The 20,857-nt window shown below is 49.0% G+C and overlaps 1 protein-coding gene across 1 annotated transcript in view; it reads left to right on the plus strand.

The window, feature by feature from the left end:
* VPS16 (VPS16 core subunit of CORVET and HOPS complexes) overlaps window positions 1-20,857 on the plus strand; it is a 41,543-nt gene that overhangs the window by 14,349 nt on the left and 6,337 nt on the right. The window contains exons 8-22 of the mRNA XM_054990505.1: window positions 496-551; window positions 1,928-2,017; window positions 2,951-3,045; window positions 3,192-3,268; window positions 4,284-4,415; window positions 5,478-5,605; window positions 6,603-6,638; window positions 8,360-8,468; window positions 10,027-10,161; window positions 13,317-13,425; window positions 14,465-14,562; window positions 16,170-16,277; window positions 16,982-17,059; window positions 19,761-19,930; window positions 20,587-20,683. Coding sequence (XP_054846480.1) covers window positions 496-551; window positions 1,928-2,017; window positions 2,951-3,045; window positions 3,192-3,268; window positions 4,284-4,415; window positions 5,478-5,605; window positions 6,603-6,638; window positions 8,360-8,468; window positions 10,027-10,161; window positions 13,317-13,425; window positions 14,465-14,562; window positions 16,170-16,277; window positions 16,982-17,059; window positions 19,761-19,930; window positions 20,587-20,683 — 1,518 coding nt within the window. The remainder of the gene's footprint in view (window positions 1-495; window positions 552-1,927; window positions 2,018-2,950; window positions 3,046-3,191; window positions 3,269-4,283; window positions 4,416-5,477; window positions 5,606-6,602; window positions 6,639-8,359; window positions 8,469-10,026; window positions 10,162-13,316; window positions 13,426-14,464; window positions 14,563-16,169; window positions 16,278-16,981; window positions 17,060-19,760; window positions 19,931-20,586; window positions 20,684-20,857) is intronic.

Raw genomic sequence — 20,857 nt, forward strand, 5'->3', positions numbered from 1 at the left:
GAATGCGAAAGTAAGACTCCTCCGAGGTCTGTGGCTAGCTGTGTTAGGTAAGGCCGTCCTGGGAACACAGATGTTTCGGTAGCTCTCTGTGAACCTGCAGACAAATAACACTAGAAAAAACAGCAGTTAAAGATACTCAGGAACAATATGGCAGTACTGTGGACAGCAGGCCTGACACAGTGGAAGGAAAGAAGGAAGGCGCCTAATTGGCTTGGCCCGGGTATACTGTCTCCCAAGGCAGTCCGAATTCTGCAACCGGAATAAATTACGCAAGTCAGGCACATGTGCCTATTTCCCTCTTACTTTGCACACTTGTTTTGCTAAGTATGAGGCAGAGCAAGGATTCGAAGCTCTGCCCTCGAGCCCTGGAAGTCTCGTTCACAAGGACTAGAAAATGGCCCTTTAGTTTTAAATCAAAGCTGAATTGTTTGTCCACTGTTGCTTTCGGTATCACACTGCCTGATTTCTTGCATCCTTCATGGCTGGGCTCTGCAGGAAAAACTGTACGACTTCACTTGCAATCTGAGAACTCCTCCGAAGCAGATGGTTTGGTGAGTACCGACTTCAGTCGGTTCTTTTCTGTCCGGCTTCTTTGAGGGTGTGACTGTCTACCAGCTTCTTTGTCTGGCCCCTGCTTCAGAATTCAGAATCTTTCTATATCTTCCTACTCTGGGGTGACCTTTGGGACGGGTTCGGGAGATGTGTGGGAGGGAATGGGGGTGGCTGGATTCCTTCCTTCTTTTTAACTCCAAATGGCCTGAAAAGTTACTCGATGTGTGACCTCGTGATCTTTGCTTCTGTGGATAATTCATTCCAAACGCATGCCGGCGCGCTTGTTTTTGCACACACTGTTAATTTGCAAAATCAAAAAGAGTCCAGTAGCACCTTTAAGACTAACCAATTTTATTGTAGCATAAGCGTTCGAGAATCAAGTTCTCTTCGTCAGATGCATGATACTGTTAATTTGGGGGTTAGAGTATCCAAGCTGCTAGATGGTTATGGGGCAGGAGGAGAAGGGGAAAGCTGGTCCCACCCTTATGTGGGGCTGTGGAAAAAAGGAACAGGAGGCTGTAACAAGAAAATGATAGCAGCAGTGGACAAGGCAGGGAAAAAATGATGACTGATGAGATGTAGGGTGGATTTTTCTCCCCTGCATTCTTTTCTCCCTCCCCCCTTCCGTTCTAATCTCCACATCCAGTCCCATCACTTGTAGGGCTGCTGATGACCATTAGCCACAATTAGGAGTCACGTCTCTGAGTGTCACATGCTGGGGCCAAAAGAGAGAGCAGCCATTTTTCCTAGTCTGCATTTTCTGATGTCATAGATGCAGAGGAGTTAGCTGTGTTTGTCTGTAGCAGCAAAATAGAAAATACTCCAGTAGCACCTTTAAGACTCACCAACTTTACTGTAGAATAAGCTTTCGAGATGCATCTGACAAAGGGAACTGTGGTTCTCGAAAGCTTATGCTGCAGTAAAGTTGGTGAGTCTTAAAGGTGCTACTGGACTCTTTTCTATTTTCTGATGTGTCACCCTGGTGTTCCATACAGCACCTTGCAAGTGTATTGCGAGGAAGCTACCTTTCTGACCATTAGAAGCTCCTCCCACCTATTTGTGCATCTTTAGCAATTGCTGTCAGTGTGCTTCCGTGCTCTCTTCCATGCTCACAAATACAACATCCCTGAAGCAGGGATCGCAATGAATTTTGAAGGCCAGTTTGGGGGGTGCTGGGAAGACCAGGTGAAGAGTCACATGCAAGACTACGTGGAGAGGCTTACTGGGTTTGGTGTGTGCTATTTGCTTGCCAAAAAGGACCATTGAGACGTCTCAGAAATCAGAAGTAGCCTCTTGTGCTCTGCCAGGTGCCATTTGATGCAGTGGGCTATGCCAGAGCTGGATTTTGATGACTGACCATCTCTCAATGTGACAGGTGTACCCGGCCGCGAAGCAAGCAGCGTGCGGTGGTCTTGGCGTGGGATCGGCTTCTCCTTGTGGCTGGGAATGCCCAGAAGGGAATTGAGTATCCTTGGAGGAAAGAAGAGGAGGGTCTGTGTGTTGGTGTGTATGTGTTTGAGTGTAACGTTCATTCCTAAACAGCTTGCCGCAAGAGAGAGATCTCACCCACAGTTGAGGCGGCTGTTGCAACTTTGCTCTGGCCTGGCCACCTTATAATCACTCTTTGGGGTGGAAGCGGTGGGAATTCTGTTGCTTCTCTGTAGCATATGTGATTGTGTGATTCATTAAATCCAACTGACAGCCACAGGCAAGCTTGCCAGGCCCCTCTGAGCTCACGGATGACCGTTGGCAAAGAGATTCTGACTGACAGCTTACTTTGCAGCTGGTTTAATAGGCATAAAGTTGTGGGAGGACATGGATAGTAAATAAATAATTGAATCCCCCACCATGAAGACTGCAGCAAGATGATCTGCCTTCTGCAGAGGGTGCCTGTTGTTCCAGTCGGCCAAGCCAGGCCCTGGGGGTGATTGGATCATCTGGTTGCTTCTGCAACTGACTCCTGCTTTGCAGTGATGGGATGATGGATCTGAAAGAGTCAACTCTGTATGAAGGCTTGGCTGTCCCCAGGTGATCCCTGTGTTAATTTTTAGATACCTCCTGCTCAGGTTAGATGTGATGAGTGGCCCAGCATCCCGTTGCACCTGGTGGCCAACCAGTTCCTTATGTGCTGTCTGGCTGTATGTTGCGTATGTGCATTTGATTGGCTGGTATGGAAAAATAAAACGCTGCCTATAGAAGACAACTTGTAAAGGATAAAGGTAGCCTGCATCAAGTATGAGTATATCAGAGGGTGTGACTCCAATGAGCAAAGCCCTCCCACTTGCATCTCGGAGTGGTACAGTCTGAGACACGCTTGGCATGATGGTATAGACTCACACAGTCTCCCTCCTGTGTTGCAATTCTCTGTTTTGGGGGGATTCCTTAATTCCACCCACAGATACCACCTAGATGAGGATTCGTACCTGGTGCCAGAGCTTGACGGAGTTCGGATTTTCTCCTCTTCCACCCATGAATTTCTTCACGAGATTCCAGGTGAGTCTTCCCCCGTATTCCAAGACGCAGAACGAAATTGGAGCTTCTTTTAAAAACAAACCGGAAATCCAAACTGGAGACTTTTGGCAATCCGCTGTGGCTCCAGAATCCCAGCTGAAGTATTCTCTTTCTGGTTTCCTCTGCAGAATCCACCCAGGAGATCTTCAAGATCGCATCCATGGCGCCGGGAGCTTTGCTGCTAGAAGCCCAAAGGGAATATGAGGTAATGCAGAGTCGTAATGCCGGGATCTGTTCAGTCCAGGGTTACCAAGGGGGTGAAGACAGTGGGACGCAGTTGGGGCTCAGTCTTTATGCTTTGCTCAGATGACAGTTCTGCTTATAATTTCTGCAGTTCCCAGTGCTGTGACATTACTTACGAAATTTATCGATTGCACTGATTGACATTTTACAATCCACCTCGAGTCTTGGTGAGAACAACGGACTACAAAGAACATAAAGAAACAAACTCTGGCCTCTAATCACCAACTTAGATTGGGATGGGAAGTTCTTTCTTGGTATCGCACGTCCAAAGGGGATAAATGGAGGGGCATTTGGCACACGGCAGTTACTTACAGAGCATGTGCGCAGTCACATGTGAAAAACGCTATGTCTGTGCCTGGGCCGTCATTGGATTGGGATGGAAGGGGCTTCAACCTCAATCCCCAGAGTGGAGATGGAGAAGCAGGACTTCTCTCATCTGCTTCTGGAACCACCAGTCGCCCCCACCCGAGGCAGAAAAGGTGACAAGTCCAAGCAGAAGCTTTGACCAAGAGGAGGAGAGCACACTTTGCAAGCAATGGTATCCAGTCCCTTAGAACCTAGTGGTGAGAGCTGGAATCTGGTAGACCCGGTTCAAGCAGCCACTGAGCCACCAAACTTGCTTGGGTTGGGCACACTCCCTTATCCTAAATTGTTGTGAGGACGCAGCGAGCAAGGCAGGGATCACGTGTGCCCCTGTGAGTTCCTTGGCAAAACAAAAGCGTGCCAGAGAGATTAAAACCCACAGTGATGAAGAGCCAGCTTGGAATCTTAGCCAGCTCTCCAGGATGGAGCCTTGGTGCTCTTCTGGAGGCAGTCACCTTCCTGTGGATGGGGCCACTGCTGCAAAGGCCCTGCTCTGCCCTTCCATAAAGAGCCAGAGCCCAGCTGCCAGTTTGAACAGAGGTGTGTGTGGGAGGAAGTTGCCCTGAAATATGCAAGCCATGGAGGGCTTGAATCGTCTTTTCTTCACCCTCCAGAAAGAGAGCCAGAAGGCCGATGAATACTTGCGGGAAATCAAGGAGCAGGACCTCTTGCCGGAGGCGGTCAGGAAATGCATAGAAGCAGCCAGCTGTGAACAGGACCCAGAAATCCAAAAAGCTCTTCTTCGGGTGAGTCTTGGAAGGGCAGGATGTAATTGAGGGCTTTGTCCCTATGCGAATGCAAGCCCACGAAGCAGAGTGGATAATGCAGTGGGGGCTAGGAAGGCCTGGGTTCAAATGTTCCCTCTGCTTTAAGCTCGCTGGGAGACTTTGGGCCAACCTCTCTCTCTCTCTCTCTCTCTCTCTCTCTCTCTCTCTCTCTCTCTCTCTCTCTCTCTCTCTCTCTCTCGCTCACACACACACACACACACGCTCCCCCCCTCTCCTCCCCCCCCCCGCTCTCTCTCATAGTTTTGCTTCTGGCGCTTATGCAGGGAGAGGGGGGCCGAAGCCCCAACTTGATCAGTTCATTCAGTCAGTCAAAAAGAGTCCAGTAGCACCTTTAAGACTAACCCATTTTATTGTAGCATAAGCTTTCGAGAATCAAGTTCTCTTCGTCAGATGCATGGTACAGAAACTGGTCAAGTATAGAAGAGGAGGGGAGGAGAGCGAAGATGCAGTTAGGGGGGGGGAGAGGGAGGGTGCAACCAAAACATTCCTTTGCTAGTAAATGTAAACATCTCCTCTTGGTATGGAGATTAATTGGCTTGTGTGAGGCTTCAGAGGAGTTTGCCGTGGTGGTTTGTAGCAGCAAAACAACCAGACCATCCAATTCCAATGTAGTATAAGCCTTCGATAACCACAGCTCTCCCCGTCAGATGCATCTCCTCCCCCCCCTCTTCTATATTTGACCAGTTTCTGTACCATGCATCTGACGAAGAGAACTTGATTCTCGAAAGCTTATGCTACAATAAAATTGGTTAGTCTTAAAGGTGCTACTGGACTCTTTTTGATTTTGCTACTACAGACTAACATGGCTAACTCCTCTGGATCTATGTTCATTCATTCATTCATTCATTCAATTTATACCCCACCTTCCTCCCAAAGCAGCTTATGCCGTTCTTCCCTCTTCCATTTTATCTCTGGAGCTCTTATCTGCACCAACAGAGAGATTAATTTTGCAGCCACAGGGCGAGGCGCGTGGTTTTTTCAACCCATGCACCTTCTGTCCCTGCTCCTCTGTTCTTCCAGGCGGCCTCCTTTGGGAAATGCTTCATCGACAAGTTCCCACCCGACAGCTTCGTGGAGACGTGTCGGGACCTGCGGGTGCTCAACGCCATCCGGGATTACCAGATTGGGATCCCCCTCAGTTTTGCCCAGTATCCTTTGTCTGAAAGGAGAGCAATCAGATCTAACAAGCAGGTCAGGGCGTCCCACATACTCAGTTCTGCCTGCTTCTCCTCTTGTTGCAGTGGCCACAATTGCATCTCATGTGCAATGTGCCATCTTGCGGCACCAACCATTATTTGGCATGTGAGTGATTGTCGAAAGCAAACATGATGGTGGAGACTGGGAGGGGAGGAAGCAAGCAGCCCTTTGAGGTGCAGGGAGGGTGATTTGGGAGGCATCCCAGACAGGGGTGTGCGCTTCAGGTTCCTATGGATTTGTGTCCAGAATTGCTTTCTAATTCTAGATAAGCTGGGTGCCAAATGTGGGAACTTCCTCTCTGAATGGTGCAGAGGGGAGCATTTTGCACATGCCTGAATGCACGCTCCTGTGACTCGTACGTTCCATGGATGAACCCCAATACAGAGAATAAGTTCTGAGGCATATCCAAGGAGTGGGAGGAGAAGAGGCAAATGCCCACCGGTGTAGTTTGGGAATTTTGGGTGTCAGAAGCGGCACCTTGCTCTTTGGAGGCCCAGTGTAGGGGATTGGGCATTGGATCCTACCTGTTTTCTGCTCAGTCTCGCCCGGTTCCCCTTCTCGCTGCATCCTCCACCCCAGTGTGGCTTTTGTCCACAGGGGAAGCCACGATCCCCAACACAGTCTTTTCAGTGGTCACAAGGAGCCCCTTCCTTCTTTTGTTGGTGGGAAGATCTGAGAGGAGGCAACGGCAGGGGAAGCTCTTGGCCTCTGTGCCCTGTTGGCTGGTCCTCCAGAGAAACTGACTGGCTACCGTGTGAGACAGGATGCCGGACTGCATGGACCACTGGTTTGATCCAGCAGTCTGTGCTTACGTTCTTATGCCCTGGCACATCTGACATGCGCTCTCCTCTTGGGACCAGCCGTATTCGAATTGGGGAGATCAGATCGGCTCGTTTGACTCCTCCAGCAGACCCTCTTTTAAGAGTTTCTCCTTAGCAGCCGCTATAGGTACAAACAGCTCACCATCGAAGTTTTACTGGACAGGTAACGTGCTCCGCTCAACGAAACCATAGACCTGTCTTTTCAGAAGTGGGGGTTAGATTTTTGTTGGGCCTAATGGACAAACAGTTGGAAAATAAGTATGGTATCTTATTTTTCTATATGACAATGGCGGCAAGGCTTTCTTACGCACAAAAATGGAAAAGTATGGTATTGCCTTCAACGGATGAGAGCCAGTTTGGTGTAGTGGTTAAGAGTGCAGGACTCTAATCTGGAGAACCAGGTTTGATTCTCTGCTTCTCTGCTTGAAGCCCGCTGGGTGACCTTGGGCTAGTCACAGCTCTTTCAGAGCTCTCTCAGCTCCGTCTACCTCACAGGGTGTTTTGTTGTGGGGGTAATGATAACATACTTTGTAAACTGCTCTGAGTGGGTGTTAAGTCATCCTGAAGGGTGGTATATAAATCGAATGTTATTATAATATTATTATTATGACTGGATTGTGAAAATGATGGCGTTGGCAGAGATGGCTAAATGTACGTATTTGACCCGAGATAAAACACTTTCAGCCTTTATGGTTAATTAGAACCCCCTTATTGACTTTCTGCATGAAACTGGAAAAGATGAGCCGCTGATCTGTGGATTTGATTTCTAATAAGATAAATCTGAGAATATTAAATGAAAGGGATGGGGGTAATACAGAAAAGGTACATTTTGATGTATTAGTAAGACTACAAGTATAATGTTTGTAGGGACATTACAGATGTTATAGAGAAAATTGAAAATGATTTCTTAATACATATATTATTTTTATTTTTTATTTAGTTTCTGTTCTTTTTCCTTTCTTTTTCCTTTTTCTTTTTCTCCTTCTCTATTTCTGTTTTCTTTCTTTATTTTTTCTTTTTCCTCCTTTTAATAGGATTTTAAATTTTTCAATAAAATAAAAAAAATATTCTGGGGAAAAAAAGACTCTGCCACAATCAACCAGAATAGCCAATACAGATTTGCTACCATTGAGTTGTAATTATAATTTTGGATTGTTTTGAGCCTGGGGGGTGGGGGTGGGGGAGATCAGAGCTGTACGTGGATCTGGGTTCCAGTTGATCCCCCCACCAACTCATAAGCAGGGGTAATGAAGACAGCCACCCCCTACTGCCTCTCTCTGACCTCTGTATAAATCAATAAAAGGACCATTGTGTTCTTAAAGCCAGTATAGACACAAATCTCACCATGCCAGGGTGAATTTCAAAATATTTATAGTAATCTCTATCTTATAATTATGTTTACAATTACATCAGTATACACTATCTCATCAAAATAATACCAGTTTCTACAGACAAGTATAAAAGTAGTTGGAGTCTCTAATTGGAGTCTAGTTTTCTTCCAAATTCTTGACGAGAACTTCCAACTCCCCAGCGACATACGAACGTTTTCACACTCTTCCTTTTGGCTGGTGCAGAAGGAAAACAGACAGTTGCCTTTATTTTGGGAGGAATTATTCCAGTGGAATGCAAATTGTTGTCAGGAAACAGTATTCAAAGATTTTGGTTCCCTAAGACATTCTTGTAGGATAAGCAACCTTGAGGAAGCACATGAAAATGGGCACATGGCGGTGGCTCGTTTGTATCTCTGACCCCGTCTCTCTCTAATCGCTGGCAGTTTGAGATATACTTCCACTGAACATGGAGGTGCTGCTCTTGGCCACCTGACCGTAGTCTTCGGTGTGTTGCATCAGTAGCGATGGCTGCCTTCTGCTTTTTGCGCCCTAGGCTGGTTCTGCGGAGGCTGTACCCCATCGCGATCAAGATCTGCGAATATCTGCGTCTGTCTGAGTTCCAGGGTATTAGCCGGATTCTGGCTCACTGGGCCTGTTACAAGGTAAGAATCAGGGCGGAGATTCTGCAGCGTGAATCTGTCGCACTAATGCCCGAGTGCTTTGCTCTTGCCTAGGTTTTTTGGCAGGGAATTGTGGCAATGGGACGGAGCTGCAAATCGGGGAATTTGTGGTTCATATCTCGTCCTTGCTGTGAATTCTCGAGGCAGTCTCTATCTCTTGTCCTCAGGGCTTTTTTTCAGCAGGAACGTGGTGGAACGGCGTTCCGGAACCTCTTGAAAATGGTCACATGGCTGGTGGCCCCGCCCCCTGATCTCCAGACAGAGGGGAGTTGAGATTGCCCTCCGCACCGCCGAGCGGTGCGGAGGGCAATCTCAACTTCCCTCTGTCTGGAGATCAGGGGGCGGGGCCACCAGCCATGTGACCATTTTCTCCGAGGGCAACCCATTGAGTTCCACCACCTCTTTCCCCAGAAAAAAAGCCCTGCTTGTCCTCATCCCCCACCTCCCATTTACATTTATGGATGATGGGAAAGGGCTGTCCTAAAAATTAGGAAGAGAATGTGTCCAGACACTTGGGACAGGCTGCACGATACGTGCTAATGCATCTAAACAGTGCCCCCAAAGCAGAGTGTTTGGGCAGGGGGGATTTGGGCTTGGTTTAGACGTGCAATAAAATGAGATGGTAGAATGGGCTGCACCACTTCAGGCTGCAAGGTGTGAGGTTCATGTTTTTTAACGTGGTCCCGTATCCTAACAAATCAGTACAACAGACTTTCTAGCCTGGACTTCTGCAGGCTGTGCTCATTTGAACGTAGTAACAGAGCATAAGAAGAGCCTGCTGGATCAGACCCAAGGCCCATCTAGTCCAGCGCTCTGCACAGGGGCCACCCAGCTGCCTCTAGGAAGCCCACAAGCAAGATGGCTGCAACAGCTTCCTCCCACTCGTGCTGCCCAGCAACTGATACAAAGAGGCATACTGGCCTCTGGTACTGGAGAGAGTAGATATTCATCATGACTAACATCCTCCATGAATGTGTTCCCTTTTAAAGCCTTCTGAGTTGGTGGCCATCACTTTATCCTGTGGCAGTGAGTTCCACAGTTTATCCCCATGCTCTTTCCACTTACAGGGGGTAATGAACGTTGAGGAGCTCTGAATCTTTCCCTGTAGTCTACCGCAGAACAGTTCGCCCTGTACCTCGCCACCTCATTCAGTTGGATATGTGGACCAAGCTTTAGAGCAGCAAAGTGTTGGGAAGGGAATGCATGACGACCACGCAGACGTGTTTTGAACCTGAAGGGGGGAACCACAGGGGGAGGGAATGGAGCAGAGAAATGGTGGATAGGAAAGGGCTGTGCGCTGTCCTGCCTTTCTCTTGCGTCTTTGTTCCAAGTGCTTGCACTTTTCTCCAATGCACTTTTACTGGTTCTTTTTTAAGTGCATTGGGCAATGTTCGTCTGTAATATATTGTTCGCTGCTCAGTTTTAGGGCTTCATTTGAAATGCTTTCGTGCCTCCACTCCGCCTTCTCCAAGCTACAGAGAAGCTCAATTCTTCATTTTTGGTTCACACACATGGGCTTTGTGTCCCCAACTTTTCCTAGGTTCAACAGAAGGACAAGTCAGATGAAGAAGTGGCCTCCGCCATCAATCAGAAGTTGGGCGACACCCCGGGCATCTCGTACTCAGAGATTGCCGCCCGGGCATATGAGTGTGGCAGGACAGAGCTGGCTATTAAGGTATAGGCACAGAGGGAGGTGGGGTGGGGTTCTAGCACACTGTGGCATGAAGAGACTATTGGCAGGCAGGAGCGGGGAAAGCAATACATCCCCTTTAGCCTGTGTCTTGGTGGCCCTGCTTTAGACCACAGCTTGGGGTTCCTGTGACTGACTACAGCTCTGTACAAAGGAATCCCCTGCATATAGAAATCTAGTGCATCAAGGAATGGGCAGGGCTAGAGGCCTTCTCTCTTGTATGCCAGTTTCCTACCTAGTGGGACATAATATGTACAGAGAATATTATGTTTACTCCTATCAGCCACTCGGTACAAAGGAATCCCCTGCATATAGAAAGCTAGTGCATCAGGGAACGGACAGGGCTAGAGGCCTTCTCTCTTGTATGCCAGTTTCCTACCTAGTGGGACATAATATGTACAGAGAATATTATGTTTACTCCTATCAGCCACTCGGTACAAAGGAACCCCCTGAATATAGAAAGCTAGTGCATCAGGGAACGGACAGGGCTAGAGGCCTTCTCTCTTGTATGCCAGTTTCCTACCTAGTGGGACATTATATGTACAGAGAATATTATGTTTACTCCTATCAGCCACTCGGTACAAAGGAATCCCCTGCATATAGAAAGCTAGTGCATCAGGGAACGGGCAGGGCTAGAGGCCTTCTCTCTTGTATGCCAGTTTCCTACCTTGTGGGAAATAATATGTACAGAGAATATTATGTTCACTCCTCTCAGCCACTCTGTACAAAAGAACCCCCTGCATATAGAAATCTAGTTCATCAAGGAACGGGCAGGGCTAGAGGCCTTCTCTCTTGTATGCCAGTTTCCTAGCTGGTGAGAAATAATATGTACAGAGAATATTATGTTCACTCCTATCAGCCACTTGGTACAAAGGAACCCCCTGCATATAGAAATCGAGTGCATCAAGGAACGGGCAGGGCTAGAGGCCTTCTCTCTTGTATGCCAGTTTCCTAGTGGGAAATAATATGTACAGAGAATATTATGTTCACTCCTATCAGCCACTCTGTACAAAAGAACCCCCTGTATATAGAAATCTAGTGCATCAAGGAACGGGCAGGGCTAGAGGCCTTCTCTCTTGTATGCCAGTTTCCTAGCTGGTGAGAAATAATATGTACAGAGAATATTATGTTCACTCCTATCAGCCACTTGGTACAAAGGAACCCCCTGCATATAGAAATCGAGTGCATCAAGGAACGGGCAGGGCTAGAGGCCTTCTCTCTTGTATGCCAGTTTCCTAGTGGGAAATAATATGTACAGAGAATATTATGTTCACTCCTATCAGCCACTCTGTACAAAAGAACCCCCTGTATATAGAAATCTAGTGCATCAAGGAACGGGCAGGGCTAGAGGCCTTCTCTCTTGTATGCCAGTTTCCTACCTAGTGGGAAATAGTATGTACAGAGAATATTATGTTCACTCCTATCAGCCACACCCCCTTCCCTGCCACTCTCTGAAGTGGTACAGCCCAGACAGATTTGTCACTTCAGCAAGTAGTAGGTTTCATTTTAATGTGACACTGGTGGCAGCAAAAGAACTCCCTGAGGGGACTTTGAGCTCACACACTGCCTTGCTTAAACTGGAACACTGCCTGTGCAACGCAGGTGTGCACGCCACAAAGCAGCTGTGCACAGCGAATAGCGCCAGCTAAGCGAGGCGCTGTGCCAGTGTGCAGTCCCCCAGGGAACACTTTCGCTGTCGTTCCAGTGGAGGGGCCGTGGCTCAGTGGAAGAGCGTGGGCTTGGCATGTAGAAGGTCCCAGGTTCGATCTCCAGTAAAAAGGACCAGGCTGCAGATGATGTGAAAGACCTCTGCCTGAGTCCTTAGAGGACTACTGCCGGTGTGACCTTGATGGCTCAAGGGCCTCGTTCAGTAGAAAGCAGCTGTAGATGTGTCCACGTGTGTTGCCTTGAAATCAGACGGCCTTCGTTTGCCTTTGCCATAATGGCATAATCGCTTGGAGGGGGGGGGGGGCGCATACGGAGCTTGGTGTTGCACCCTCCAGGACCGCCTGGGCAGGGTGGGCAGTGCCAGAAGCCAAGCGGCCGAAGGGGACCTGCAGTGCTTGCATTTGCTGGCCTCCGGGGAGGGCTCGCCCCCATCCTTTCATTCAGCACCTTGAAGGAGCCCCCCTTGCCGCCCTTTCTATTCTACTCAGCCGCAGTGCGGTCTGGGGAAAGGGCAGGGACAACCTCGGAGCTTGTAGATTCTGCAGCCGCGCTAAGCCAGGCCCAGGTTTGCTGCTGGCCGCAGAATCGGACCTCCTGGTTTTTCTTGTACGATTAAAAAACACCAAGCTTCTAGACCAGGGGTGGCCACACTTGCTTAATGTAAGAGCCACACAGAATAAACGTCAGCTGTTTGAGAGCCGCAAGACGTGATGCACTGAAGTGACTTCAGAGGAAGGGGTGGGTTTGGGGGAGTGTCCTGACAGTGACATCGCAGGAAGAGGTGGGGTTTTGGTGCAGTATGCTGGAAGTGACATCATTGGAAAGGGTGGAGCTGGGGAAGAGCCATCACCTGACCTTTGACTTGGATCCTTGCTAGGTTTCGCCCCTAAAGTCCCCAGATATTTTCTGAGTCAGACCTGGCAACCCCAACATTTTTATTGAAAATATGAAAGACATGGAAGGAAGGGAGAGAGGGAGGGAGGGAAAGAGGGGGAAAGACATGGAAAGAAAGAAAGAAGGAAAGGGAGGGAGGGAAAGACCTGGAAAGAAAGGAAGAAACTGAGGGAAAGAACTAAATTAAAATCAAATGTATGGCCGCGGCAACACTCAGAGACCTCTGGGAGCCGTACAATATGTCTAGAAGAGCCACATGTGGCTCCCGAGCCGCAGTTTGGCTGCTCCTGTTCTAGACCTTGTGGCTGCAAAGGGAGGCTCTTGGGTTCAGGAAGCAGAGTGGACCTGTGTGACTTGTTGTAACCATCCATAGTGCTGTGAGTTCCTGATCAGAGAGACTCTATTGTTTGCTGGATGCAAGAGAGGCCACGCTGCTCACCTGGCGCATAATGCATGCAGGCGACAGAAGCCCGCCTTTTGTCACCACAGTCTCTTTGGCAACCATTTCTCTCCACCCCACTTGGCCATCTGCGTCCGCCCACTCAAAAGACTTCCCCCCCCCCTGTGGTTGCTTGCAGCTGCTGGAATATGAGCCCCGATCCGGGAAGCAGGTCCCGCTGTTGCTGAAGATGAAGAGGAGCACCTTAGCCCTGAGCAAAGCCATCGAGAGCGGAGACACTGACCTGGGTAATGGAAAAAGCTCCCTGCTGTGCCTCTCTGGGAGACGGAGATGCCTGCTGGGCAGGGGACTGTATGTTGGCCTTCTCTTTGGTTGGTTCTCTTGGGTCTGACCAAGCTGCCCGCGTGGGGGGAGCAAGACGTGGCAGAAAATGTGGCCTTGGGCCTCCTCCTGCCACAGTCCTCTTCTGTTGCAACCTGCTGGTGATGGGGCAATTTGGCGGCTTTACTAACTTCAGAGTTACCTTCTGTGGAGGGAGAAGGAAAAGGGAAGAGGGCTGGGGAAAGAGAGGACAGTCAGGCTCAAGCCGAGGGATGGACCTGTCAGTGAGAGAACTCTGAACTGTGAAGGCTTCTGTGAGAATCCAAATATTCGTGTATCGAGGAGGCTGCTTGTTGCGCCTCTTCATGAGTCACTGTTCTTGCCCGGCGTCTTTCCACTGGGTTGCTTTGTGCTGGATTGTGCTTGGACCCTCCAATCAGCGGAACTGTCCAAAGAGGCTGTCTGCTGCGGCTCTGCATAAGTTGCCCCCCCTTCCCAACTGAGAGGCAGACCTAGATCAGGGATTCATGCTGAGACTCAAAGGGGTTGGCTGCTCAGATGCCTGGAAGCTCTTATCGCGGCATCATTTAGAAGAAAGTCGTTGCAAGGCCTGAACTTTAAATGGGGGGGGCGGGGGCGGGGGCGGGACTGAGCCTCCACTAGCAACATTTTAGGAAATGCTGATCCAAGTACAGCTAGCTTGTGCTTGAGATGCTGAGGAAAAAATCAAGAAGTTTCCATGTGGCAGGTGAGGTTGAAAGGTGGGTTCTAGTTGGACAGGTTGGGAAATTGCCAACTGAACATCGTTGGCAGAGGTTTCGGGTCCAGGGAAAGCCATGACCTGGGAGTGGCCTGACAGTTCTACTATCCCTGATTACTTTCCACTCCTGTAGAACCCCCTGCCAGTGGCAGCTGTCGCATATGTGCTTTCATTACATTCATGCGCTGCGCAAGCTGTGAACAACCTTTTTAGCACCCTAACTGCTGCCCTTCCTCCTGTACCAGTTTACACCGTTGTCTTGCACCTAAAGAACGAACTAAACCGTGGCGCCTTCTTCATGACCTTGCAGAACCAACCTGTGGCTTTGAGCCTATATCGCCAGGTGAGGTTTTTTTAGACGGTGTGACTGAGTGCGCACGCCTGCACATGTCCACATGTGTTCTTAAATGCTGGATTCTGTTGCAGCTGCAACTGGAAACTCGCACTCCATCTGGAGACTAAAGAAGGACCTGCTTGAAGCAGGCAAGGGGAGGGCGAAGAGCGTTTTTATAAGAGCCAGCGCAGTTCGGTGCTGGGTGTTTTAGGCTAGGGGAGATCTGGGTTCAAGTTCTGCCGTGAGGCTCCCTGGGTGATTTTGAGAAAGTCCTTTGGGCTAACCTGCCTCACAGGGTGGTTGTAAGGCTCAAATGGAAACGCCTGTTCGGGACCATGAGCTCCTCGCAGAAAGGGCAGGATAAGGTCTTGGCTGTGATGATACCGATTAGAGGCCAACCTTAGAGGGGTGTGGTAAGACTTCTGCCACCTCAGATCGTGTGGTTGAAGATATTGAAGCTTGGACATGGAACTTGATGCATGCAACCACGATCTCTTCCACTGTATAATTAAGTACGCATACTTACGTGCATGTGTACACCAGCGTGGTGTAGTGGTTAGTGTCAGACTAAGATCTAGGAGACCCAGGTTCGAATCCTCACATTGCCATGGAAGTTTGCCTTCAGCCCGTCCCTCTCTCTCAGCCTAACTTTCCTTACAGGGTTATACTAAAGATAAAACGGAAGAAGGGAGAACGTTGCAAGCCATTTTAGGTTTCCGTTGGGGTGAAAATTAGAGTAAAAGAATGAAGTAAATTAAAATTACCCAAATTATTTCTCATTCTGTGATGATTCTATAACTCAATATGAACGTACGCAGATCGGGAGAGTGAGGGCATGAAGGGATGAGCTGGTGGTACTTGTCTCTCGTGGCCCTTTCTTATATGTCCAGGTAATGCCGATCGCCACTTTGGGGTCAGGAAGGAATTTCCCCCCAGGCCAAATTGACTGGGGATCCTGCAGGGTTTTTGCCTTCCTGGGCATAGAGCAGGGGTCACTTTGTGGGGAGGGGGGGAAGCTAGTTGCAAATTTCCTGCATTGTGCAGGTGGTTGGACTAGATGACCTTTGGCGGTGCTTTCCAGCTTTATGTTTCTATGTATGTTCCCAACAACCCTATGAGCAAGGCTCATTTCGAAGGGGAATGCGCAGGAACGCAGTTGCGGTAGTTCCCTAAAGAGGTCACATGTCAGGTGGCCCCACCCGACTCGGCCATTTTGGGCCCGTTCCAGCCTGGATTGGGGCCGAAACGGCCCGAATTGGGCCTCTGACAGGTGGTGGATCACTCTCCCACTCAGCAGTGGCCCGATCCTGACCATTTGGGGTCCCCTTTTGGCCATTTTCAGCCCCCTTTTGCCATTTTGAGCCCAATTGTGGCCCTGAATGGTCAGGATTGGGTCCAAAACAGCCCAGGATAGGTGATGCCAGGGGGTGTGGCATATGCAAATCAGTTATGCTAATGACACACTTCTGCTGCTGGCAATGGGCGTGGTATATGCTAATGAGTTATGCTAATGAGTTCCTCCAGCTCTTTTTCTACGAAATGACCCCTGCCTATGAGGTAGCTCCCGCCTTCGTCCTGGACTTGCCTCTCTTAATGCCTGGGTTGCCGTCCCCCAGTTCTGCAAGCACCAAGAACTGGATACGCTCAAAGACCTCTACAATCAAGATGACAACCACCAGGAACTCGGAAACTTCTTTGTCCGCTCCAGCTACACCAATGAGCAGGTAGGCGCTCTCAGGGCATGGTCAGAAGAAGAGGCGGCAGGGGGAGAGGCTAGCAGAACTCGGCAACCCCACCGGGGAGGGTCTTGGGCAGTTCTAGGAGGTTCTGTTGGGCCCCAATTAAAGTGTATCTATTCTGTGACTACGTTGCCTGAGCTCAGAGATACACAGTGCAATTCTAAGCAAAGTTATGCCCACTGAAACCAATGGGCTTAGACTGGAGTCACTCTGTGTAGGATGACACTGTAAATATTGGGGCAGAACTAAACAGCCTTGAGGATCTTCTATAGTTTTCTGTTTAAACAAAATTAAAAGGAACTGCCAAGTTTCTAGCCCTTAAAACTGTCGAAAAAGGAGCCTTGGAGCAGGGCCTGGTGAAACGTCAAAACCCGAGGGAGGGCAGGTTGAGTGAGATAAGCTGCAAGTTTACAAATAAGGCACACTTGGAGATGTACGAAGGCAACGTAAGCAGTGTACATCGTTTTGAGTTGTGGGTATTAAATAGGTATCTTTAAGTTTTAAGCAGAAGGGGTACACAGAATTGGAGATTGTGGGGCCCTCAAGTATACCGGGCCATCCCTCCCCTCCCAAGGAAGAGCTGAGTTCTGTTGGAGCTGATCCAGGTAGTTCTCGGGAAAGACGAGCTACTGACTAGTCCTTTTCTTCCTGCACCGGACCCAACCTGTGCCGTGTTCTTTCCTGCTCAGCGGATCGAGGGGCGCGTGGCCAGCCTGGTGAATGCCGTGGATGAATATTACAAAGCCAAGAATGAATTTGCGGCAAAGGTGAGGCACATTTCTTTGTTGTACCCCGGAACTGGGCCTTGCCTCCAAAGAATCTCCGCCAAATCTCCACTTCGCAACTTGTGTTCTGAGAAACTCTGGGCTTCCTTAGAAGCTTATCCCGGGTTCTTCTCTGAGATGATTGGAAAAAAACAGCAGAAAAGGTTCCTTGAAAGGCAGCCCCCCCCCAAGCTTTTACCAACCTTCTCCTGCAAAGGAGTGACATTCTCAGTTTGCAAGATTGCGATACTGGCTGAGATTTCATTTCATGCATCTGAAGAAGTGGGCTATAGCCTACGGAACTGTCTGCCACAAGATATACTCAAGACTCCTTGTTGCTTGTGCCGCAGCCCGATTAACATGGCTCCTCCCTGTCCCAGATATGAACCTGTCTGTTTTAAGGCTGTCTTAAGCTCAGGTTTGGGGGCATTTTTTAAAAACAACATATCCCTTAAGCTATGGCTGGGAGAGAATTTTCCCTTCTTCCTTGGGGCACCCATGCATTTGTGATCAAGGAGGGGGAGGGATGCAAACTGCGGCAGGAAGAGCAAAATTCAATAAAGCTCCGTGAGAGAAGGATCGCTTAAAGGATCCAGACCGGACTTTCTGGACCTGCAGAAAAGAGGCGAGCAGGTTCCGGCTGAAAGGGTGCCCCCCTCCCTTCCCAGGCGCAGAAAGGCAACCCTCCCCTCCCTCCAGCAGCTCCTTCCACCAGCTCATTTGGCCTCCCCGCACCCACCCATTTTTAGGAAGAGTTGTGCAGACCTGCTTCCAGAATTCCCAGCGCAAGCACTGAGTGTCTGGAAGTGCTTGATAGTAAAAAAGTCCAGTAGCACCTTTAACCAACTTTATTGTAGCTTAAGCTTTCGAGAACCACAGCTCTCTTCGTCAGATGCAACTTTATTGTAGCATAAGCTTTCGAGAACCACAGCTCTCTTCGTCAGATGCAACTTTATTGTAGCATAAGCTTTCGAGAACCACAGCTCTCTTTGTCAGATGCAACTTTATTGTAGCATAAGCTTTCGAGAACCACAGCTCTCTTCGTCAGATGCAACTTTATTGTAGCATAAGCTTTCGAGAACCACAGCTCTCTTTATCAGATGCAACTTTATTGTAGCATAAGCTTTTGAGAACCACAGCTCTCTTCGTCAGATGCAACTTTATTGTAGCATAAGCTTTCGAGAACCACAGCTCTCTTCGTCAGATGCAACTTTATTGTAGCATAAGCTTTCGAGAGCTACAGCTCTCTTCGTCAGATGCAACCTGACGGTTGCATCTGACAAAGAGAGCTGTGGCTCTCGAAAGCTTATGCTACAATAAAGTTGGTTAGTCTTAAAGGTGCTACTGGACTGTTTTTGATTTTGCTACTACGGACTGACACGGCGAACTCCTCTGGATCTGTGGAGGTGCTTGCCTGCTGGGGCCTCGTGTTGGTTTGCTTCTCTGCCCCCACCTCTTCAGCCAAGTGGGGAGATGCTGCTCCCCCTGGAAGAGGGGCAAGAGTCCCTTCAGTGCCCCTCCCCAGAGATTCCCTCAACCCCAACTCTTGAGTGACGTCTTTGGGCCTAAATTACGTGCTGCAAACTCAGCGGTGTGATGCTTTCATCACTGCAAAGCTGTAAGCTGGGGCTGCTTCAGTCTTTCCCTTCTTTCCATTCCCTCCTTGCTCCGATGTTTTCCTGCATCCGAGACGGCTTTTATTTTAAGACACAAAACAGCCCCTGTTGGGAGGCGGGGTAGAAAGTGCCATCAAGTCATAGCTGACTTTTGGCGACCCCTGGTGGGGTTTTCATGGCAAGAGCCTAACAGAGGTGGTTAGCCATTGGCTGCCTCTGCATAACGATCCTAGTCTTCTTTGGAGGTCTCCCATCCAATTACTAACCAAGGCTGACCCTGCTTAGCTTCCAAGATCTAAAACAAACCTAAATGGGCTCCACTGGAGAAAACAACCTATATACAAGAAAAACTCTGTGGTGAAGGAACTTAAAGGTTCCACAAACAGTCTATGGGGTATGAAATAGGATTTAGTATATTTTTCTATTTTTTTTTTCTTTATAAAGTGCGAAGTGCTGCTGATATAGGGCAATAGTCAACAAACTTCTCTGCATACAGTATAAACAATCTGTCTGCATTTACCAGCTTGGTGATGAGCTGTTGTAAGATTTGTGACCATCCATTAGACAGTGTTGCCTATGAGGAAGGGACAGTATGAAACGAGAACTGGAAATTTGCTGGCTAAGACCCGTAGGCTGATGGTTTGAAGAAACACTCCGCTTCGGCTTTTCTGCTGGATTATGGACTTGGAGGGCCACCGTCTTGATTTCTGCCTGTTAAAAATGGACAAATATTGATGGATGAATTTTTCACCGGTTGGACTTCAAGAAGTATTGATTGATTCTGCTAATTTATATTACTATTTATTGTATAGGATTATTTATACTGTATGTCATTTGTTGACTATTGCACTATATTAGCACTTCGCACTTTATAAAGAAAAAAATACACTAAATCCTATTTTGTTCCCCATAGACTGTTTGTGGAACCTTTAAGTTCCTTCACCCCGGAGTTTTTCTTGTGTATAGCTTCCAAGTTCTGACAAGATCGGGCCTGCCTGGGCTATCCGCAGCAGGGAGGGGGGAAGTGAAATCCTACACCAGAACGTCCCGTTAGAAGCTGCCCTCTTCTCTTGCTGCCCACCCAACAGGCCACCGAAGACCAGGTGAAGCTGCTCCGCATACAGCACCGCATGCAGAAGGAGGAAGACAAGCCATACCTGGACTACTCCCTCCACGACACTGTCTACAACCTCATCCTGGACAAGAACCACAAACGGGCCGAGCAGCTGTACCGCGACTTCAAGATCTCCGACAAACGGTCAGAGCCATCGCTTGGGCCAAGGGGCAGGGGGGTGTTCTCTGCCCCAAAGATAAGGCTGGCGCAGAGTGCGTTAGAACGGGCGTAGGATCCTGTTGCCCCAGCCTGCGCTGGTGGTTCGCCCAGATCAGAGCCCAGAATCCAGACTAGTTTTTTTGTGCACCCAGAGAGCAGAACCCAGAAGGTGTACTGAAAAGAATGAAAAAATATCTTTAGACATCCATTCCCCAAGTAATGGGGGGGGGGGGGCAAATCTTTCAGTTGAGAAAAAGCTTCTAAACTGATTTCTGACTCCATGGTGATTTCATCGAGATCCCAAGCTCTGTCCCTCTCAACAGCATTTCTGACTTTTCCCCGGCATACCTGACTCAGGCAGCCTCAGGGACTCAATCTTGCCTGGTAGCCAGTGCGGTAGAGTGGTTAGCGCATCGGGCTGAATCTGGGAGACCCAGGTTCGAATCTTCACTCTGCCATGAAAGCTTTCTGCGTGACTGTAGACCAGTGAGTTCCCTCTCAGCCTAACCTGCCTCAGAGGATCACGGAGAGAATAACACGGGTTAGGATGAATCTTGGACGAAAAATAGGATAAAAATGCACTCGATAGACGCCAGTGTGTCGGTCACCAATGCTGATATACTCCCTTCCTGCTTTGGCAGGTTCTGGTGGCTGAAGATCAGCGCCCTGGCGGAGCGAGAAGACTGGGACGAGTTGGAGAAGTTCTCCAAGTCTAAGAAGTCACCCATTGGCTATATGGTAAGGAAGAGGGGTCAAGCGGATCCTAGCCTCACCGCACGAGATTCACGCCATCGGATCTGCAAGAGTCCCAGATCCGGATATCTCTGTGCCTTTTTAAATTTTAAAAAGCATCTGCAGCAGAGGGGCGATTCGGATTGGGGCTGTGGTGCTGGGACGGGGCAGGGGGTGTCT

Source organism: Eublepharis macularius, chromosome 10, assembly GCF_028583425.1.
Source record: "Eublepharis macularius isolate TG4126 chromosome 10, MPM_Emac_v1.0, whole genome shotgun sequence".
Taxonomy (NCBI): Eukaryota; Metazoa; Chordata; class Lepidosauria; order Squamata; family Eublepharidae; genus Eublepharis; species Eublepharis macularius.